This window comes from Dermacentor andersoni, chromosome 6, assembly GCF_023375885.2.
Source record: "Dermacentor andersoni chromosome 6, qqDerAnde1_hic_scaffold, whole genome shotgun sequence".
NCBI lineage: Eukaryota > Metazoa > Arthropoda > Arachnida > Ixodida > Ixodidae > Dermacentor > Dermacentor andersoni.
The window spans coordinates 39,570,520-39,594,651 of NC_092819.1; the positions used below are offsets into that span (position 1 = coordinate 39,570,520).

Consider the following 24,132-nt stretch of genomic DNA (forward strand, 5'->3'; position numbering starts at 1 on the left):
ATCTACTTTATCTTTGTGTGTTCAGCCAAATAGGGAAAAGAACAAACTCTGAAATATGCCTTACGGAAAGTGGGTCAGACGGTGACTACTGTTTTGAAATGCAGCAACGGACTGCGATAAAAGCTAAGCGCTACGTGCATGGATCATTTATAAACAGTTTAGGAAAGGCCCCCTAAAAAAATGAACGTAGTATCGTGCGGAATAGATAAATATAAAGAAAAACCTAGAAAGAAGAACTATAAGTACAAATGAATTATGCATTGACACACATAAACACACACTAAGTGCGGTCCTTGAAACTTCCTGAAGTCCGCAAGTGAATCTGAAACGGTAGCAAACCATGTGCTCGAGTTTTCCGGTTCAAAGCGCGGGTAAAATGCTGCGCGCCTTTGAAGAGAAGTTTGCCGCGGGAAAAGAACAAAATGACTTTGAACCGGGAGGAATTTACGACGTTCAGGTGAGTGACTGAATCCGGAAGCTCAAGGCCGCGCTCGTCGCAGATGGCGCATATGCCTTGCATTCGACGGCGCGTGGTTTCCTTCAGCCTCACCGATCCCGATCCGATCTGCGAAAAGGGGCAAACTTTTGGCGCTTGCTTGTGAAGAGTGCCGCGGTGAAGGTCATCTAACTCAATAAAACTGAGTGCCCCTGCTCTAAAGGTTCGCTTTCCACCAGGCGGGCAAAGAAGAATTTCACTTCTTACGGGGGAAAGCAGCGAGGCTTCTCAGCGAAAAAAAGAAAGCCCCGGAGCGCTGAAGCTTGGTGCCCCTTCGCACGGCCGACTCTCATTCTCTTCGTCTTCAATCAGCAAGATTAGCTCGAATTGTTTTTGAAGCACAAACAAAACAAAGGACGGACCGTTCGCACATAAAGGAACCTAGCGGGAACAAGTGCTCGAAGATAAGAAATACTTGGACGGCGCAATTGTCTGCTGGTTCACATTACTTTTCTTAATGGCCTGAATCATTGACTGGGTCGATTGAATCACCAGTATTCTACAACTTACACTCCATAGACTGCTGAGAGAGCTTGATTGATTGCGGAATACGTCGACGTATAGTAAAGTTGTGTAATATCATGAACGATTGGATGTCTTTTTTTTTCTATCAGCGGGGTCAATTGGAACTCAGATAAAGATATTAAAAAATTATTTCTTCGTCGTTGTAGAGTTTTCTTATCTTTTGTTGGTGTTACGACCATCTCGCAAACGTGCTGTGCGCTACGCTGTACGGTAGCTGAATTGAAGCCCGTCAAACATTCCAGCCGAAGGATGATGACAAAAACCAATAACGACACGTGAGAGCAAGTGAGCAAGGACCACTTATTACCGAAAGTCGTCTAGTCACATTGCAGAGCGGACTGCCTTTTTCATGAGAGTATTTTTCGTATGACGTGCCTCGGCTATCGGAAATGATGTTCCGAATTGTCAAAGGTCGCATACAGTGCCTCTCGCAAACGACGAGATAAGGTGTGCGTAATATACATGGTACAGCGACAACCGGCAATCAGATTGTTTTAAGCAGACTTAATCATTAGGCATTTTTACCATGCATACAGTTAGTAATGACATGCGAATGTTTAACGTATAGACATTAATTTGTCTTGAACGAAATTTCGTCACGAGCTTGAAGGCATTTCCTTATCTCACATTCACTATACCGTGAAACCTGGTTTGAAGATTTTTGTTGCTAGGGGGTTTCTTTTTCGTTATAGAATTTTTATTATGCTAGAAGTTGTGTAAGCTTGCGTAAACTGCACGTTACTAGCAGCCTTTACTATACTAAGGCGAATATTTTTCCAGCTGTAATGACACTGCAGCGCACGCTTCAATTAAGATTTCGTACCGGCTCGGAAACCACGTCACCATTGTTATATAGCGCATGTCTGAGCCGCCAGCTGCGTCTGCATGGAGCTTCTATTCCCCGGCACAACATATGGTGACTGCGATAAATCCGCACGTGACAGGAACTCCATTATACAGAAAATTGCTGGGCCGACGTGTATCGCTTGGCCAACAACCTTGTCGCTTCACTGTTTGCCTCATTGTCGCACTGGCATGGTGGTCTGCTGTGGATCTCGCCGAACTGCAATACAACGAGGCTTCGCGATACTAGTTGCGCACGAGTGAAAACATACTGGCGGAATCGCTTCAGGTATTTTTGCAGATTGGAACGTTATGACCAAAACAGATGGTAAGCATAGCAGTCACAGTCTTACGCTAGACTGTATTTTTAGATCAGTTTTCAACAGTCAGCGATTGCTGGCTTTTGCTAAGCCTGGTGCATGGAAAAAGGGCTTGAGGGGCTTTATACCTGCTGAACATGGACAATTTGCTGCAAGCTTTAATTATTTTAGGGTAGCGTGCCTTATGACTTATTTGTGCAAATAGCCAAGTAACCAGTTCTCAATGAAGAAGGTTGATCAACACAATCATTTGTTATAAGCCACAAAGTAACCCAATTTAATGAAGCACTTCTTTTACCCAAATTTCCCGCTGCTTTATTTTTAAACTCGAGGGACAACTCCAAACCATCAGACATTTCCTAATGTTCTGTCGTGTAAATTGCATAGCCAATTCAGGTTCGTTTCACAAGCGACACAGGTGATATGACAAAATTGCGCGAAGGCTAAGTCACAGTTCTCAACGCCTTGCTCCCGTAAGCATGTAGCTATGGGTGGGCATGCCCGTAAGCATGCCTAATGAGACGTTCGATAGCATCGAACGAACAAGCGAGTTGTCGGAGGTATGAACAAAGATTTGTCTCATAGTTCTGCGTGTGGCTGTCGTTTTTGAAGGGATTTTAAAGCCAGAGGTGCAGCGTGCTAGTGTAGTTAGCACCTGTCGTCCCCAACTTCGCTTTATACTATCTGATGTCCACTTGTTAGTACCTCGTCCCTTGCGTTCCTAGTACTGCGTTGGTTTTATAGTTATGCTCGTCGCTTGCCTATAGGTTTTATCATCGGCATTCATAATGAGCCGTCGTTTCACACTATGTCACGCACAAAGGGCCAGAAAATGGACGCTCGACTTCGCGGTAATTTTCTCTCTATTGGTTTCAAACGCCGACTTCGATTTCTGGCCACCTTCTGTGAAGCCTTGTACCACATCTGTTTTGTATGGAGCACCTGCGATACTCTTGTTTTCTTTCCTTGGGGTGTTATTTAAACAATAGCGCCTTGAGAAATTCATGAACTGGTCACCTTCTCTACACGCCGCATACTCTAGTATATACTTGTGCCAATACGCCGAAATACGTACGTCAGAAAGTACCTAGTGCAGTATATACAGTTTCGTAATTTGTCACCAACGGAAAGTGTCGTTATGTCCAAACCTGTATCTTTAGTTTATTTCAAGTATTTTCACAGCGTACACAGACTTATGGAAATAAGGGAGAGACGGAAAGTAAAGAAGGGTCCTGGTTTAATCCTCACTTGGAAGTCATGGCAATTTCACTGTTTGCCTACCCCATATTTCCATAGCTCTGTATGCTCTGTGAACGCCCTCGAATTGAACCATTGCCAAACTCGCCTATTCTGCTACAGTTGCCCCTTTGTTGTTGCGAAGCAAATCCTAGTCCAGGGATGTGATTGCAGTGGCACTACCCTTCCTTCGAGATTTTGCTGCTGTCAATATTGTACTCTGATAGATTGTGACTGTAAATGCTTGCGACTAGCGTTTACCCTTTCTTTCTTATTTCTGTAATATTTACATGGACGACTTCAGAAGGCAGCTTCGGGAGCTTAGACATCGGCATTTCTTTCCTTCGTGGTCTGCATTCTCGCGTTTTATGCTTGAAGTAGGTAGTAGGTGAGAACGTGCTCTTCACACGGCTGAAGTGGCTCGGTTCCAATGGCACTCAGCTACTGAACACCAGGTTCGAAGTTCGACTCCCGGTCTCGATGGCCGTATTCCGAGGGGGCGAAATGCACGAACGCTAGGGTGCATCCCACTTTCGATGCACATGAAAGTACTCCAAGTAGTTAAAATGAGTGGTCGAATCCTTTCACTATGGCGTCTATAATGATTAGTGGCGTTTAATGGCGCGAGGGCCAGCTATGGCCAAAGAGTGCCATGATGGCGTCTATAATGGGCACTGCGTCGGTCTGGGGCGTTAACTCATTTCTTATTTTTTTCACACTATCCCCTTCTGTCTTAACACAGCAAACATTTATGGTTAGTTTACACACCTCCTTTGTGTCTAGTCGTGCTATAGGGCCGAACGGCAAGTGTTGTGTGCAGTCATATATATACTAGATAATAGACCGCTATCAGAATAAGAAGTACTAGGCCAGTACTACCAAAGAAACTCCGCGCAGAAAGTTAAATAGGCGCTGCTGATGTTCTTGAGTTCTACGTGCTTACATAATAGACTTAGAAAACGCTTCAAAATACCGTTGCTCATGCTGGATTGCGTATGTGATTGATTTTATTTACGCGTTCCTCTCTTCTCTTTCTATCGCTTTACATCTACCCTTGCCCACCACAACTATTCCTTGTTGATCTATCTGTTTTTCTATACTTCCTTTCTCTCTACATTTGGCTCACCATCTTGTCTTTCGTATCTTCTTTCTCTGTAAACTCGATGTTACCACCCAAACGTCATCTTCTTTTCTTTTTCTTCGCGTTAATTGGCCCAAGTAATAATTATGAAATTTTTGTGTAAAGGCACGTAGCCGGTAAACATGGACTTACTACAGCAACAGTTTGTCGTACATTTTCGTGATGAGCCGGCCGTGTTCTGTTATGCACACGGCTTCACTGCGACAACTTTTTGGCGTCCGCATAGTAATAGCTGGTGTCTCTCTCCTGTCGTAAATGCGGGAGCCATGCATCTTGGAAAGTTTTCCAAGCTACACAGGTGTCAGTGTCACGCAACATGTAATAGAATATGTCAGAGCCGCTCCGACTCGAAAACTCTCAAGAATAACGTGGATAGCTTTACACGTGGTTGCCATCGAGCGCTTTGCCAGCCCGGATAGATTGCAAAAATCAAAGAGGGTATAAGACACCTGTGGCCAGCAGTGCTTTTTACAAATGCAAATGACAAGGTTTAATTTCACGTTGTCGTTCAGGCAGTGCTGAAAATTTCAATGGCAGCTCGGATACTCACTGTAAAAGAAGACTTTGCACTAGACTTCATCTATTCTGTTCTTTAAGAAATGATTATTACGAAAGAGACCAGTGCTTTCAGGCAACACAATTTGGCAACCTCCTTTTCTGTTGCCCTTCTGCGCCGCCAAACCTTCACTTTTCCTATCCTATAATAACATTTTGTTCACGAGACTATATGAGGTTCAAGCGACGCCAGCAACAAATTCAAAACAGAGCAAGTGGCTTTTTTTTAAATGTTGCACTGAAGAAAACCTCGCCAGGCTCCTTTGTTAGCTTTTGCTGTTCCCTGGATGATGTGAAATTTTAAGCTTGCTCAAAATGGTGTATTTTGACATAGCAATCAAAACTGAATGCGCCGCTCCTTACATGGGAACTTGGCGGGGAGAACTGGTATAGACACTTCCAACAAATTCCGATTGCAGACAGCGACAATGAGACGCCTCCTAAAGCATCTTCTGATGTGGCAATTTCTTATTTATTTATGCAAAACATGTGCTTCCCAGTGTAGCAGCATGTCACTGTCCTGTCGGCTTTCTCGTAGGCAATCTTTTTCCGCAGCGTATGCATATTTCACTTCTTTAATATAAGTCGTCAGTAGAATAAAAAAAAAAAACACTTTGTCATTTACCACAATGAACGTTAATGAAAATGTGGATACGTTCAAGTGGCACGCATTGCTGAACTCTATTCTAGTTCTTCCTGTCTTTGACAGGAGGTGTGTACGACTTTTCCTTCCTTCCAGGCTCAAGCAGTAAGACATCTCCGCAGTCAAAGCAATGTACAATTGAAACATGCGCTTCTCAGTTCAGCAACATGTCCCTGTCCTGTCGGCTTTATCGTAGACAATCTTTTTCCGCAGCGTATGCATATTTTGCTTCTTTAATATAAGTTGTCAGTAGAATAAAGAAGAAAAAAAACACTCTATCGCTCACCAAAATGAACGTTAATGAAAATGAGGGTACCTTCAAATGGCACACATTGTTGAACTCTATCCTAGTTCCTCCTGTCGTTGACAGGAGGTGTGTACGACTTTTACTTCCTTCCAAGCTCAAGCAGTAAGACATCTACGCAGTCAAAGCAGCGTACAATTAACTTGTTTCATCACTTTTTTTTTTCTGCCGCAGAATCTCCCGAAGGAAATGCTGCGGAGCATGACTGCAATTATGCCGGCCATCCAGAGGCCGCTAAAAGTGCAGGTAGGCCGATTCTGCTAGAAGCACCCTTTCCTTGCCTTACACTATCAGAGTTACGGCACCTATTAATATTACCTATACCAACAACGCAAATGAAGTTATCTCTTTAAGATATTACCAGTTTATTCTTTTTTCTTTCAAGCGATAATATATTACGCGCAACTCCCTTTCTATGTTACCGGATGACCTGTGAGCCTGAAAAGGGTGCTATTTCATGTATATGAAATGATTGCTGAAGCTGATACGTGTTCCAGAACTGCATCCCCCCTTCTTGGAAAATATAATGCGTACTGAAAATGCAAAGTAGTGACACGTATGGAGAAGCATATATTGCACTGCGTGTTTATCTGCGTTCATATTGCGTGTTCACCGGTACAGCGTTACAAATGTGGCAAATGCCACGGTCCTGATGAACGGCGTTAGGAGTGAGGTGACATGGCTATCATCAGGCAGAGAACAGCCCTCATGAGCGTGCCAATTAGAGACCAAGTTTCTAGGAAACAACGTGTAAAAATACAACTGATAATTAAGTGGTGAACGTGAGGAAACGACTCACACGAGTTTATTTTCCGTTTTATTCTACAGTCCATTCAATATTGACCCATCTTGCGGGACAAATATGTAATCCCAGTGCAAACACGGTTGTGTACAGCACTAAGCCTTTACTTCTCAGTGCCTGGCTTTCCGCAATTTGTGGGGAATTGCTTCATCTTGTTTGCACTCTCCTGCCGGAGTCAATTTAGAGACTCAGTGTTCCCGTGTTTGCCTTTCCCATACAAACTTGTCCGCCTTGTAGAGAACCGGAAGTCCGACGATCTTTCTTTGCCCGGTGATACAGACTAGTCAGAAAGAATCAAGACTTTATAACGTCAAGCTTCAGCAACCATATCAAGGAACTCGTTTTGACGAGGACCGAAAAGTGTACGTTAACGGTAAACGTTGATTGGTGCGCAGAGAGGACAACGTTAACCGATAAATACAGGAAGTGGGCCACTGCGATGGTGAGATTCTGCGAGGCTGAGACCGACGAAACGAGAAAATACTTAAACAAACGCCCTTCGCTATAAGAAACACGGTTTGCTTATTCGGCCCTTTGAAGATTATTTCTTTGAGGTAAGCAAAGGAAAAAAAAATATGCGGCTAGTTAACCAGCAGTTAGATAGCACAAGGGCACCTTAGAATAAGATGAAACAAAAGAAAATAATTACACAACTTATCACTGGTGCTTGCAAGTTCTTCAAGCAACGTTCGAACGCATCATCCACTTCTGTTGCTTCTCTTCATGAATCGCGCCGTCGTCGCTTCTTCTCTTGGCTTTTTATTTTTGTATTCTTATTTGTTCTTGAAATAGGTGCTGTTACCATTTGCTCTGGTAGCAGGCGTAAGATGAGCTAAATTTATGGGTACTCTCTACGGGTTCGGCGCATTTATTTCCTCACACTGAACTCACATAGGTTGGCTGTGTGTCACCTTTATAGTTTGGGACCTCCTGGATATGTCCGGATTTCTAAATGTGTCTCAGATGAGTAGCTGCATCTACCAAACTGCTTATACATGGTTGTCAGCGACTCTGTTCTCGCGAAATGGGCGGAAGTTACGTTGGATGTCCCGGAAAATTGCAGACTATCCTGGTTGTACATATTTTGATATTTGCTGTGTTTTAATAGACGGGCTTGTTCTCACTTTGCCATCAAACTGCTGGTAATATTTTACTATCGGCAGGGAACAATTGCAGTTTCTTCTGCCTATGCGTCCAACGGCGTCCGAATCGCTTAACTGTACTGCAAACTGTCTTTCCAGTGTTCAAAATTGCAAGAAACTGAAAAAGCACGACATTTCATGCGCGTCATGTCAGACAGAGCCTGGCACATTAGTTCACGACGGGTAGGCGTCCGCTTTCAACACTGCTCTTTAAACTTGAAGGTCGACCTTATCGCAGCTACATAGTTTTATGTTCATTCCAGGCACTGCCTTACAAAATGTCAGAGGGTTGCCGTAAATCTGTCCTACTATTGCATTCTGTCACGCAATACTTTGTATCTTCTGTATACTGCAGTGTACGCTGCGGGAAGTTCAACTATACTAGGATGTGATGATGATGATGAACTTTATTTATCCCTCATTAAAGGAAAGGGGGCAACAGAATAGAGGGTGGGAGGAGGAAATACTTGAAGTAGGCCTCCTCTATCCTCCAAGCTCACTCCAGGATGGCCTCCTGAAGGTCGTGCCTCGAGCTGCGCAAGGCAGCCACCCACTGCTGCTCACTAGGTATTACTTGCTCGAGGAAAGGGTGTGAAGTCATTCGAAATCTGTCGACGGGACTCGCTATCAGGTCTCGCAATGTAGCTTACGCTGGGCCAGTGCGAGAAACAAAGGCGGCATCCATTTCGGTTCTTCACAGCTGCATGCCTCTGAGCATAGAACGCGCCTGATGTGTTCGGGCATGCTAAGGCCGCTTCGAGGACACTTAATAAATATGGGAGACTGGAAACAGTAGGGACTGACGTAGAGGTGCAGCTCAAATCCTTAAAATGTGAGGCATGAAATGTTCATTGGCCCAGCTAAAGAAAAAAAAAATACTCGAGGAATCCTAGCATTGAGAACAGCGTACGGCGATAACCACCCGAACCTAAAACGAGCACTCGGGTTTTCGATATTTGTCTCTGTAGAAGCGGAGCTCTTGTTCTCCACCCGTTGTTTAAGAATATCTTAAAGAAGAAAATGCACAGGCTGAGCGAGCAGCCGCTTGAGATGTTGTTGACAATATATTTAAATGGTAGAGGATGAAGCGGCACGAGCTGTGGTTGCTCGAGCATCATAAACATCTCGATGCCAATAAAAACAAACTGGACGTATTTTGGTGCTCCATGCCCTCTCACGGAACGTGTCCAAATTTTGCTATACCATGTGCCCAGATTTTATCAAGATTCTAATAATGATCCTGTCCAGGTTTACCAAACTGTAGTCATCTGAATGATTTAGAGGTGTTACTAATCGCGTCTTTGAAAGAAAACAGAAAACACCCCATCAGCCGCTCTGAAATCAGTCGTCGAATTTAGCTTCTGAACCTTAAATCCCGTAAAAATCTGGTACCCGGGGCAAAACATGAAGCTAAAGGGACAAAGCAACGTTCGACTTATATGGTGATTCGACCGGGGCAGCCTTTGAATATACAAAGTTCGCGCTATCGAAGCGTTCGTATCTTTGTTATTTTTCGCACATTTCGATTAATTCTGCCTTATCCATGCTTCTGTAGTGTACTCGAGGCTCATGTTCGCCTTCTAAACGCGCCTTCCTTTGCAATATTTAGACACGCTGCCTTGTACAACAACCATCGCGACACCCTTTCTTGGCTTGCGAACAATCGCTTGAAAGCGAGTGAGAAAGGAGAGTCACATGCAAGCGACATATAGGAGGGGGAGCGAATGGGGGACGCGACAGAGACCACCTGCTGTGGTCGTTCGAGGTTTCATATGTAAACGCCCAGCGAGTGACGGCTGCCGGCGACGCGACGATCACGTAGCTGCGACAGATTCCTGGTTCTCCAGGGCTGTGCCTCGCGGTTATGCTGCCGCAAACAGCTGTGCCACAAACTGAGCACTGTGCCGACACCGCTCAGGCGAATGGGTAGTAAGAGTCTGGCAAGCGCTGTTTGTAGTCAAAGCCGCTCCCCTTGACCTTGCTGTGTACTCAGTTTTTCAGGACACGTTGCCGTGTTAGCGCATTGTGACGCTGTCAGTGGAATGGTTTATTCTTACTACCATAATTTTGCTCCCGCCCAAGCAAATTGGAGCTACGCTAACATGCTTTTTGGGCCTGAGTTGCTGGGCTAAGATAGAGTACAGCGATTACATTCCATTGTTATTCCTTCTCGAGCCTCGTCGATTGTTCCAGTGGCGCTCCGCCTCGGCATGATAGGAAATGACCTTGAATATGTATTGAAACAAAATGCCCGTACTGTTTGACATAATAAGTACTGCACGAATGTGCCCTTGATTATATACACGTAAAAATCCAATTACTGATTTTTGGGGACAACTAAGTAGCTTTACGTATTTCGTGTTGACAGTTCCATTCTATACGTATACCTACAATGTATGCCGCTTGGCTTCAATGACTCAACAAGAATTAGTCGCCGGGCTTCGCTTAACTATAAGCCCTGCCACGCGTTTGCCTTGCGGCTGCAGTCACAAGTACAACCTGCGAAAGCCTATTTGCAATGGAGTAAAACATCTCGGAATGATACAATTTTTCGGGCCCTCTTCATGTTTTAAATGTTTTCTGACGTACTAAACGGAATGCGTCATCTAAGTACATAAAATAAATCATGACTGCATAGGGTGAACCCACTAACGCTAAACTTTTGCAGAAAAGCATGAGCACTGGTACTGGTGAAGATCTGCAGTTATGCAATTCTGGCTTTGAGAAAAGTTCTTGCCGCAAAATTGCATACACGGGAGTGTTGTTTAACCTTTATGTAAAAACCCCTGCTCGGTAATAGAAGCCAGAAACCTCCCTGCCTTCGACATCTCGTCTTTCTCTGGCGCTTTCGGGCTGACTCAGAGCAGTGGCCCAATTTGTTACCATGACAACCCCGCATTGTTCCAGAAACGTAAACGACGAATGTGGTGTTGCACCGAGTTCGAGAAACAAACCAACCGCCCGGAACACAGTAAATTGCACCGCATGTTTCGCGGTGAAGCGCATAGTTACCCGCCACGGAAGAACGGCGCTTGCAGCGAACGAAAGCATAGTTTTCGAGATCGATATCTGTTACTCAGTCGGAGGCGTCTCTGAGGCGTGGATTTGGACACCATATATGTAGGCTGTGATATACTCCAGGCCTAGTTTATACACACGCTGTGTAATCATTCTGGGCCTTCGTCGTTTGTTTCTGTCTGCGGCGTAACTCGCCCTCGTCGCCACGATCAATTTTTTAGAAGGCGCGCTGCGTTGAAACTGTCTTTCTATTTTCTGCCTGAAGCGTCATTGCAGACTTTAAGGAAAGGTCTTGCCGAGAGACAGCGGCATATGGCTGCCACATATATCTTCGAGATACCGAAACGTAAAGAAGCAAAATAAAGAAAAGTGCTTACATAAGCATGCAATCTCTCTTGACGTGCCGCGACTCAATCGACAACAGTTTTACAAAGCTCGACACCGTGCTCGCTTATTTGCTCCCTTGCCTCATCGACGCCACCGCTAGGCTTTCGGATGTTCAGAATTTGCGCGTTATTCCGAGAGCGCGGACATACTACTCCTGGAAAAATAATCTTCAGTGGTAACCGCAGTGCTTGTTGCGCTGTGCTGCTGTTTAATACATTGAAGCGTGGTACTTATTCATATCCTAATCCGCCAGGGCCCCCCGGCTCTCAACAGCTGCAACAGTTACTTCCGTCGCCCTTGTTCACAGACCGAGGCTGGGTCGAGGACTTGCGCAGTGGCAGCAGCTTTTGATAGGCGTATACATATAGCGTCAATTTGTTAATCTACTGAAATCTCAGCTAAATAGCACCACAGCCCGTCACACAATTCCGAGTATAATTTGGGGCTAACTTCACATTGGGCCCACCACAAACAAATAAACAAACAATCACCTGGTCGCGCGTTTGATTGTTTACCGGGGTGACCCAACTTCACTGTAAAAATATTTGTACCCTTAAGGGTGTGTTCTCTTGTCGCACTGTAACACCCTTACCGTTATGGCCTAAAAAAATTTAGAGAGGACAACAGCGGAGCTCTAACGAGACGTACGAAACTTAGTTGAAAACTGTGTAATCATTCTGGCAGCCTTGGGTGCACAGAAACAACCGAGAAGAGAATTTCACATGGAGAGATAGGAAACTCTCCTGTCGGATATTTCTATGCGCCCAAGGCTGTCCGAGTGATTACATAGTTTTCAGCTACGTCGTTTGTTATCGCACGTCTCGTTAGAGCTCCGCTGTCGTCCTCTATAAATTTGTGTAAGGCCCTAACGGTAAGGGTGTTGCAATGCGACAAGAAAACAGCCTTAAGGGCGTAAATATTTTTACAGTGTTCGATATCGACGCAAAGCAAGAAAAGTTCGTATGCCGCGATTTAAGTGGACGGTAAAAATAATAATATCATGCGACCAAACTTAATCCGAAGCTATTTACGAATGGCGTATTTCAAAGCCTCAGTGCCATACTAAAGGAAGTTAAACCACACACTTTCTCGATCGTTGCTGCCGTCGAAACTCAGCAAAGGGAATAGCCGCAAGCGAAATATTACTGCGGCGTTCATTTCCTGGAAACCCACAGCGCAGTGCCAAAGAGTCCTTGCGGAAACCATTGGCTCCTAGAATGACGTATAGAACCCGAGGTCCTGCGATCCTATCAACTTTGCGTCCACAGGCTATTTGTTGAATACTGCACTTGAGTCAAGAGTTAAAGAAACTTCCGAAAGCTCGTTTGTTCACGGTGTATGCGCAGTGACGAGGTGTTATTTTTAACATCCAAACGCGACGCGACGCAGGCTATACTTCTAAATGTCTGTAATGTACACAACACTGTGTTTGTCCTCGTCTGACTCTTCGTGCCCGTATTTGCGTCCTGCTGCGTTAAAAAACGGTATCTTCAATATCCCACAGGAATAATGACTATGTTTGACGTGAGAAGTAGATATGCTGCCGATAGAGAGCGTAAACACAATTTTCGGGCGTTTCCTTTCACTGAAGAATGGACCGGCGCTGCAGTGGGTACTCAGTTCGGTGGGACGCTGTGGAAATACGTCGCTGGTCAAGTCCAATCACACTTGTCATGCATAGTACATGCTGTAGCCAGGGGCGCTATAACGTAAAGCTATTCCAAATTTTTCTATTCCAGTTCTGCAATCAGCCCTGCGCGATTGGTCAAAAACATTTTTGGACCACCCCCAAATCGCCTGTCTGTCACGCGACGTCACGAAAACCGCGATAGCTTGCCATTTGATATGACGCGTACACACTGATTATGCATGACTGGGACGAACAAAACAAAAATAGTTATTTCTGATTCGACGCCTTTTCGCCATTAGCCACCGGCTATTGGTCAAAAGTTTTCGGGCTGCACGCACTTCACCTGCCTGTCACATGACGTCACAAAAGCGCGAAAACTCAGCGCGTCAAAGTGACGTGTACGCGTTAAAAATGCATTCATATGCCGAACAAAACGGAATTTTCTTCTGAATAGCCGCAAGCTGCCCCGTTCCGAAAGGAATAAAATATGGCTGTCGCCGATCGCTCAGGCACTGGCTACTTGCACCTGCCGGGAAGCTTGTGTTTATTTGCGTACAATAAAGCTTTTTACGTGTCAGCGTAACGTTTTCGAGCACTTTCGGCACGTTTACAACCTCGCTCTGCCGACTCTTCTTTGCTGAGGATCCGCTTTAGCGACATTCTTATCCTTCCGTTGCATGCCGCCCCAATTTTCGACCAGCTACCTCAAGCTAAGTAAGGGAAAGCGGACCAATCGCAGACGCCGGAACCGACCTCTTCATCCGGTTATAGATTTTCAGTGCACTGGCTCGGCCCCATCAAATCCCTCTCCACTTGAGCCAATTAGATAAGACAAGCAGCTCAGCGTAGGCAATGTTATTCGTTTTTAAAGCAAAGCAAAGTCACGTCCTATAAAGGAGGATATCATTAGATTGGTCCGTTCAGACAACCGTGCGGGTCACCGCCCGATGCTTGCGTCGGCCGTTACGCAAATCTGACGTTAGGATACTGGGATAAAAACACATTGAAATAGTTTTACGTTATAGGATCCCAGGATAAGAAGCCAATTTAACTATACACTTTCTTCACCTGCTAGTTCGCCCACTATAAACAGATGGCGCTTGCGCCGTGCCTACCCGTGTGCTGCCCATTTGTTGGGCCAACACCACCTAGATAGCACAAAGCCTCTTCACTACCATCCATGACGTCATCCTACCTGGCCCTAAATTTCCATTGCCAAGGCTGGTTTGTCCAAAGCAGTGACGTCAAAATCACCACAGCTTACACGGAAGCATCCCTATTAGCGTCTATGGCAGTCGGGCCAGGTTACATGACGTCATGGATCGGAGTGAACAGGCCTTGTGTTATCTAGGTGGTGTTGGGTGGGCGCGTTCCTATGGGGGTGTAATGCAAAAATGATCCTGTACTCATGTTAGAGAATACCAGATGTGCGTTAGAGAGCACCAGGTAATGAAAATATAATCATGAGCACAAGCACACCACATTCCTCATAACACAGTGTACAGTTTGAAAGTTGGAATACGCTATACCACTTTAAAGAAATGCAAATCTGCTAAATAGGCTGTACGCGCGCAACGCTCCAGTAGGGCTGCTTCCTATGGATTTAGAACTGTGGCATTCTCCCGTGGAGCTCTGTACTAAAAGCTGCTCAGCTCGTACTGTATCGTGTTCGCAATGGAGAAGCATCGAGAAAAAAGAAGTACCCCTTGTTAACAGCGTTATGCTAACTCTGTTTAACTGTAGCGACTGTCCGGGCAAGTTTTCTTTGTCTTCGTTTTTTTTTTGTTCCACGACCTCGGAATAAAATGGCGAAGCGTTATCCAACTAAAACCAACGTATATCTATACTTGAAAAATTTCTGCGACAATGTTTATTCAAGGGCAAACTCCGCAGGAAAAGATAGTCAGATAGCACCTCAAAGTTAGTATATACTTGGTCGCGCTGTTAAATATTATTTTTCTGTTCTCAAGTAACGTACAGCCTCATTCACTGGGACTCACTGAGACTCACAGCCACGTATTAGATGTAAGCGCACTCGTTTAGAGCACGCTCATCAATGAGTGGTTCACTTATGTTACGCAAGAATCTTCGAAACTAAATGCTTCGTCCCTAGCCAGAAGGTAAACGAGTGAGTAACGATATTACGATTTTTCTCTTAGCTACTACAAAACCTCAACACATGGATGCGTTAAGCTCGGGGCGCTGCACAAACAAATCTAGCGTAAATGGCACGTTCACGAGCGATTGCGCAGAAAATACATGTTGTAGTGACATCGCCTCGAAAAAAAAGAAAAAACATTACTGAACCAATACATGCGACTTTTGGCTTCCCAAGCCATTGAAAACCAATAAAGAAATAAGTATCAGTGAATTAAATTATTTCTTAGTTATTACAGCTGCTATAAAGAACGCACCTATTCGTCTCGCAAAACAACTTCTAGCATTGCCTTCCAGTACAGGCGCATCGTGGGACAGTGCTCGTAGCATAGGAGAAGATGCAATGAGCTTGCAAGGATGAATAGGCCATATTTCCATATCCTTGAAGCTTTGGCTAAAGTTTCGTGCCATTCATGCAGTCAATGACGGTGACAAACTTCGAAACAGCGGCTTGCTGTGCCACAACGGTGTCGTGCGCTGCTGTTGTAAACAAAGGCAGCGGAGGCCGGCTGGGGCACGCAATGAACGCGTGATAAAACATGGCACTAGTTGATAAAACACGGCAGCGACCTCGGGAGTGCAGTGAAATTTGTCTATAGACCTTCTCGCGGTTTACAAAATTAGGCACAGGGCGGCTTCAAGACATGCCGGCACCACTTACACATCCGGGTAAATATAGAGGACAAAAAAGACAGTGGTGGGCAGGGGGAGTGCTTTCATTAGAGAAGCTGCCTAATTGTCAACGCTTTTCCCCCGCACATAACCACCGTTTTAACAGCCAAATTTGCCGCAAGCTATGCGAAAAATTAGGAAAACTTGCCTTGAGGCATCATGCGCCTTTCTTTTATCTGAAAACGTACAAGGAGACTTACCCTATATCGAAACGACCTATGAAAAAAAAGAACACGCTTTTTTGTTCCAGTGTACCAGACTAATAAGGCAAGTGACCAGACGTTTATTGAGGCTGAAAACACGCTATACTATCGCACGCCCGAGGATGGTGACTAGTTCAAGAAGGCCAGTCATGATGACTCCATTCACTAAACGGGCCCGTGCCATTTAAGTCAATGTGATCCCGTTCCCAAGTCTTGTTTCCGAGTTGCTGTCTCCAGCTGTTGCGAAGAGTCCCTATCTAATGTTTCCAGGACACAGCGTACACGAACACGTTCACATCATCCAATGTAGCGGAGCTTGTATTCCGTTCTATGCGATATCCAAGGTTCTCAAGAGGGAAGGGCACCCCTCTCCTCGCCATTCATAGCTTCCGAGTGCAAAATTTGCATCTGAAGTCCCGCCACTGGTCGGAACGTCAACGTGTTCGCGCACGTTGTGGCCTGAAATCTTTTAACCGAGACTGTAAATTTTACCTGTACCCCAACTCCAACATTTCTTTCCCTCTTGCACGGCAGTGGGCGTGCTTATGCGTCTGTGTCAAAGAGTATGCATGAACGGAAAGAATTCTAGTTTTCTGGCATGAACAGTGACATTCCTAATTCTTTCGTTGGCGATTATCTTTATTAAGAACTACGCCCGCGGTCTGCACATGAAATTCGAACTGTGGACATTTTTCTTCGCATAGAAAAGCGTTCCCACGCATGGGCATTTCCAACACGGTAAAGCGAACGGGCAAGGCGAATAAACGATGACAAAAGAACTGCAGTTTGCATATCATTGCACACATAGTGGCGTATTGTTCATAGCTAACTCTACGACTTCCATGTTACCCGCCGTGGTTGCTCAGTGGACATGGTATTGGGCTGCTGAACACGAGGTCACGGCATGGAATTCCGGCCACGGCGGCCGCATCTCGATGGGGACGAAATGCGAAGACACCCATGTACTTAGATTTAGCTGCACGTTAAAAAACCCCAGGTGGTCAAAATTTTCGGGGTCCTCCACTACGGCGTGCCTCATAATCAGTAAGTTGTTTTAGCACGTAAAACCCCATAATAAAATTTTTTTAACTTCAAGGGTGGGTACGTCCAATGTGATCACTCATTACGTTGACCGAGTTACAGCTCGAAAAAGGTAGCAGGAAAGAATAACTCCCGACGTTTGCCGTATAAGTGGCGTCGAAAAAGTACGCAATGCTGATAACCAAATTGTTGGTTTTACTTTATTTAACTCCCCTCAATCCTATATTCTTTTTTTTGCTGCGGTTACAAGGGTTTCAGTGCAAGATTAGGAGGAACTAAAGAAAATACTCTGAAATGATTAAGGAGGAGGTTTTCATAATGTGTAGAATCTGCGGAAGCCAGAAATCGTTGCAATATATATGCGACATGTGTTCAAAGAGAGCTGTTTTATGCAGAACGGACAGCTGCAGAGGGCTCTACACTCTTTAATCTTATTCCACATCGGCTCCACCAAACAGGCGCAATACATTTGCAAAAAAATATTCCCCTTAATACATTTAGCATTGCATATGTGCCCCTGAGGTTTACTAAGTGGTACATTGCATAGGTTTGACTAAGCAAGTCAATCAAATCAAATCAATCGAACAATCTTGATTCTCACCTTAAGCGATCAATATAGAGCGAAAAAATGGTGGCTAGAAAAAAAGCTGCTCTATTGCAACTTGACCGATCTCCTGCCGCCCGTACAGCAGCATTTACTTGGAAACTAAAGCACTTGCATTTAGAATTGCAATGTTCGTAGTGGAACATATTAGCGAAATTCTTCCACTTACACTGGAATTTATGTGTATGAAAGTTAAGAGTGTACCGCCATCGCTGAGTAAGTCCCGGGCACTTAGCGACTACGCGCTTAATGAGAACAATGTTTTTCTTTTCTTTCCAATGTTTTTAATATTTCACTTACACTGGAATTTATGTGTATGAAAGTTAAGAGTGTACCGTCATCGCTGAGTAAGTCCCGGGCACATAGCGACGACGCGCTTAATGAGAACAATGTTTTTCTTCTCTTTCTAATGTTAATATTATTCGCTATTAGGGATACCTGCTGACTTTCCCATTAACTTACCCCGAAAAATGCGACCAGTCTCTGAAATAAATTCAGCAAGAAATATAGCCTTTAAAACCCATAGCAACAATTTGCGATCGTTACTTTAAAAGCTGCACACGTTTATATCTACGCCGAGTGTGGGTTTGACATATAACGGAGGAAAAAAAATTTGACAACTATTCAGTTTCTGGGGCGTTGTCAAAATACACAATTAATGTTCGCAAGTGAGTAAAAACGAAGTCGTTAGTTGGCCGAAATATGTTCTATTTTTGCACGTATTGATTGTAGTACCCGATCTACGACATACGCGAGGGATTAGCTTATCACCGATAACGATTCTTGACACTTCGCTTTTGCTGAGTCAATCTATTGTACCCCGCGCAGTGTACAAATTGTGCTCCTCAGAAGTATGACATTGTTGCCGAAGTCATTCACAACTCGTTCTTAATATTTCAGACCTGTATTTCTAATTAAGTGTTTGGCTATACTACCGTGCTCGCAGACGAACTGTGCCCTTAATCAGAGCCTTGTTTTGTGACCTTGATTTGCGCACGAATACCCGAGACGAACAAGACAAATGGAGATTGTTTCTCGCTTGGTTGAAGTTCGGTTCAGCTTACAAGAGCAAATTTTAGTAGTACGCTTTTTTGATGTTCGGGGTAAGCACCAGGAGAACTAAGACGTGGGCTCCGGCGTCATCCCGGTAAACAGCAGTTGATTCGCAGTATACTTGAGTGCATTCATGAGACGACTTATCCGTCAAAGAGGACTTCGACCTTAATTTCTTTCCACATAGGTTCCAATAAGCCGAACATTTTTCCAGAAGTGTTTCTCTTACTAAGTGAAAATTATCTTCAACGAGATTAACATGTCCAGCTTAATGAGAGAAACTTACGTATAATAATATTATGTGAATAGAAGCAGCGGAAACAATAAGCTCCTCTGTCGCAAGAACGAACGCTCGAGTAGAGCTGTTCCACATTGCATGGTTGCGCTTAGAAAGTGGAACATCTTCACAAGAAATATTCCACTTAATGGAAACCATGTGGTTCGCGATTAAGAATGTTTCCAAGAACGCCACCAAGAGGGCCCACATATTGCTGCTTTGAATTAGAAGAAGTGTATAGATACACAATCGTGCTTCGGAACGTCTATGAACACTCAAATTCAAGTTCAAATTCAAATTTATTTTTCACCTCAAAGATGAGGGTAGGCTCGGGAGAAAAGTGACGTCACTTGAGGAGAACCCGAGCCTCCCTGATACATGGAAAACAACGAGGACATAAGGGCAAGTTCATTGAACGTAATAAAGCATGAAAAGTTTTACACAAAAGAAATTATAACATGCATGAACGCCAATATACAGTACTGCAATATGCACAAAATACAATATACGTAGACACTTTTCTGAACGCCTATATTAACATTGCATTTCTTTTCACAATAAGAGAGCTTCCCTAATATCACGTGGGCTGTATTGTTGAATTGTTATGTTTTTTGGAGTAATTTATTTATTAACACAGCACACAGCAAACCGTAGGATTTGACGCCCAAAGTGTGTTCTGCAAAATGGAATTATCCACTGCTGTTGGTTACGGGGAGGGTGTGGCATAATAAATGTTTCTAGACCAAAGATCTCCTAGAAGGCGTGATTATTATGGAAGGGTGATTGCTTATATCTCATTGCTTGATAATTCTCGTAAAGTTTATGAACTGCAACAATATTAAACCGTTCACACATGTAATTTGACAGAACGGGGCTCTCTGGCGCAGTCCTCGATTGATGTAATTGATGCCGAGTGAAACGTGGTAGGTGGACCGCGATGCTATACATTAATAACTGTCTTTGTCGATTTCCTTTGGTACTCCTCTACCGGGGATGATTTCGTTTGCAGATTACTTCCTTTGCAGATCAGATAAAAGATCCCACTGTATTCGTTCCCTGATGTCCAAACCTAATTACATCCTATTCTTCTTCGGAATATGAACAATGTCACAAAAAACTACGCAGACGCCTCCTGCGTCCTTGTGCCATTCACACTGTTGGCGATCACCTAAGATGCGCTTCTTGTTCAATTTCATTCATAAGGTTTCATAAATACTGGAGAGTCTCCTGATACTTTAATCACTCTTGGCCATGACTACCAAGTAGATGTCTATAACGATGCAAATCGTGTTCTTGCCTGTCTTCCCCGTAACTAGCACTTAGCTCTTCATTCTCTACTAATCTTAGCCTACGAAATGCTGCTCTTGCTGAAGCGGCAATGTGCATGCCTAATACGCATGTGAAATGAGAAATTGTGTCATGGCACCCACTCTATGTCCAAAAGCAAGGCAGTAAATGTTCGCTGGACAACTAGCAGGGACCCTTTACCATAACGCATCACTTTATGGTGATTTCTTCGCTCAACCGGCAGCTCTTTTTCAGCGCCGAGAACATCCAAACAAAATAAAACTTTTCATATATCGTCATATATCTTTAGGTGGCAAAATTTCTACTATGCAGAATAAAGGATCGGTGTCACTTTCCGTCAAACACTGCCACACAAATTGACCTAGCTAAATTTCAAGAACTTGAGCGCGTTTATAACACCTGGCGTTTCATTTGACATGGTTGCTGTGGACCATTCTTTGGTAATGGCTGCACCATGTTATCGTATTCTTTGTCAGTGATCCGGATCTTTTATTTTTGGTTGCTTATTTGGCGTTACAATTTAATCTGCCTGATGTATACTTCCTTTATTGTTATTTTGACGTTACAATTACACTCGGCTTTCTATGGTAGTTGGATCTTTATTAAAGGGCTGCATGACTCTCCCCTTATGTAATAACATCATGTTGATGGTCTTTATGAATATATTGAATAAGTAAATAAATTTAAAAAAGGCGATCTGCGAAATGCTCTCACGAGTACTTTTCTCTGCTACCAAGCGTAGTGTGTATAACTGAACAAAAATGTTTGTTCCACACAAGCAGCGAGTTTGTGCTGTAAAACACATTTTCCTCAAACAGGACACACAGAAAAAGGAATACACATTGACACGTGGGCCAGTGTCGTAGTCCATGTGTCTTCATGTTTGTGGGTCTCCTCTTTGCAGCAGATGCATCTTTGAGCAAGCACAAACTAGGCCAAGAAGCAGTTCTGTTGTCTAATAAGTATTTGACAAAGCCTGTAACCAAGTTGACAATGTATGCTAAGAGCCCTACATTCTAGCGCTTTGCTTCAAATATTGCTCCAAATGTACATCCATTCTTATTACGTGCAGGTGAGGAAGAGCCCGACAAGTTGTCGACAAGTATCTTCTGGTACATGGCCATGCCGCTCGCCTTCATGCTCACTGTACCCAACGTGGTCATTTGCAGCGTCTCTTTCGTGGTTAAGCGCTGTGCTACTATATCTCTAGCCTTGGAGTCTGGTTTCCTCAGCTTCTTATGGGAATCGTGGACGGCCTACGGACTGGGACCCCGGGACTGTTGGCAGTTCCTAATGGTGTTCGCGCTGCACAGTTCACTGTCCATCGAAGCGCTACGCGGGAAGAAGTACTGGGGCCCGCCAACGTCTTCGGGACACAAACCCGTTTACTGGAACAACGGTTTCACCTACTACGCGCTGACGATGGCAATAGCCGTGTTTTTCCTCCTGGGAGAGGACCTTCCTTGCTACACGCTTTACCAAGCCCTGCCCGGTTTCACCGTTGCCCTGGTGATCGGAGGGACTTTCGTGTCTGCCCTGCTGTTCTTAATGGGCACGATGGACCCTTCGCCCGGAGAGTTCGGCACCACGGGAAACATCGTGTTCGATTTCTACTGGGGCATCGAGCTCTATCCTCGAATAGGCCACCGGTTCGACATGAAGATGTGGACCAACAGTCGGTTCGGCATGATGCTCTGGCAGCTCCTCGTTCTCGCCTGCTGGAAGGCGCAGGTGGACACGAGCGGCTGGAACTGGGCCGTGGCAGTGTCGGCCGTGCTGCAGAGTGCGTACATCGCCAAGTTCTTTTGGTGGGAAGACCTCTACATGCAGACCATGGACATAACCGTGGACAGGGGAGGTGAGCGCGAGCAACCGAAACAAAACTACCTGCGCTTTGTCCTCCAATCACCAGGGATCCTATTCAGAAAAAGTTCTCACGCTATAATTTTTTTTTTTCATAAGGACGAATTGCAGCCAATCGTGAGGCCGCATATGTTAATAACGAAGGCCACCAGTCAATCTCAAACAGCACGTACGAATGGAAAGCTTTGTGAACTCGGCACTGGGGGCCGAATTCACACAGCTTTTCGTCCATAAGTGTTTTCACCATTGGCCGGCCAAATAATATGACCAGCACAAGAATTCCCTGAAGTTTTATGTTAAGAACAATTCTACTGTAAGACCTATTTTGAATATAGGGGCCCAGGGGCCGGATTTACAAAGCTTTGCGTGGTTCATAAGGGCTCTTTTCAATTAGCCGTCCGCTTTCACTAATACTATGTTGAGTATGATGATTGGCTGAAGTGTTTACTTATGAACAATTCTAGCGTAAGAATTTTTTGGCGAACACGGGCCCAACAGCTGAATACACGAACGCTTGCGGTCGTAACTGCTTTGTTAAACTGGCTGGCAGCCTTTGCTAATTGTGTAGTCAGCATCAGGACTGGGTGTCATTTTCTCGTATTGACAACTTCAGCGTATTTTTTGTGAATATGGGCCTGCTGGCCTAATTCACAAAGATTTGCGTTCCTAAGTGTCATTTGCCAGTGACCCTTTCGCCTCTTCGCTATCGTATTCACATCAGGATCGGCTGAAATATTTGAGTGGGTATAACCGATGTGAGGTTTACGAAACTCAACCGTAATATTCCACGCAACTGTTATGAGGTCGTTGCTGCGCTCTCACAAGTAGATTGTTGCTGTGGCTTCACAATGTGGCTCCTACCCACGGTTCTAAGGTTCATCCCGCAGGGGGGGATAAAAACTGCACACAACAAAAAAAGAAAAAAAAAGAAGAGAGACAAACGATAAAAAAAAAAGTACTGGACAGAGTACTGCTCTTTAGTAAAGTATAGAATTATACCTCGCGTATTCTAAGCCGCAGAGATTCACGCAGAAGATGTGCAACCGACTTCCTTTTGTTGCCTATCTGCAGGTTTTTACATGTGTTGGAGCCACATCGCTTTTGTGCCTTCAATGTACTCACTGGCCAGCGTCTACATGGTGGAGAATCCATCGGACATGAGTCCAGCTGCGGCGGCATTGGTTCTGGTCACTGGGATCACCATGACCTTGTCGACTTGCTGGTGTCAACGCCAAAAGCAGTTGGTCAATGAAAAGGAGGGCGATTGCATCATATGGGGCTCGCCAGCAAAAGTGATCAAGGCAGCGTACAAAGACGCTTCTGGCAACGATGACACAAAGTACCTTGTGGCTTCCGGGTTCTGGTCTGTATGTCGCCACCCAAACTACGTCTTCGAAATTCTCACGGCCCTGTGCTGGGTTCTTCCATCGGGGAACGAAAGCGTGGTGCCGTACTTTTACGTCATCTTCCTCGTGGGTTGGTTCGTTTACCGAACGCACCGCTTCGAGAGGCTGTGCGCAAAGAAGTACGGAAAGTACTGGACAGAGTACTGCTCTTTAGTAAAGTATAGAATTATACCTCGCGTATTCTAAGCCGCAGAGATTCACGCAGAAGAGGACATTACAGTGAATATGTGAAGCTCGGAAAGCGACATGCGAATTGCTGCAGTTGAATTCTTCACAGCTCAATGACCAAGTGTGGTGATGATGCGCACCTCCTGATGAAGCGACACCCTCAGTGTTACCTTTTCCTCCTTTTTTTCTTTGTTCCTTTCTGTCCTTCCTTCTTTCTTTCTTTAATTATTTTTTTCTTTCCCTCTTTTCACCCACAAATCCCAGTTTCCCTTTGCAGGATAACAAGATGGACGAGAGACTGATTGCCCTCCCTGCCTTTCTACTCTCTTCTATCGCGC

At 44.6% G+C, this 24,132-nt stretch overlaps 1 protein-coding gene across 1 annotated transcript; it reads left to right on the top strand.

Annotated features, from left to right (window-relative positions):
* Positions 1 to 376: 376 nt before the first annotated feature.
* On the top strand, positions 377 to 23,812 carry LOC126521934 (uncharacterized). The gene is made up of 5 exons (XM_050170679.3): positions 377 to 457; positions 6,111 to 6,168; positions 6,238 to 6,309; positions 21,430 to 22,215; positions 23,292 to 23,812. The coding sequence occupies exons 1-5, from the start codon at positions 377 to 379 to the stop codon at positions 23,810 to 23,812; spliced, it is 1,518 nt and encodes a 505-aa protein (XP_050026636.3).
* The last annotated feature ends 320 nt before the right edge of the window (positions 23,813 to 24,132 follow it).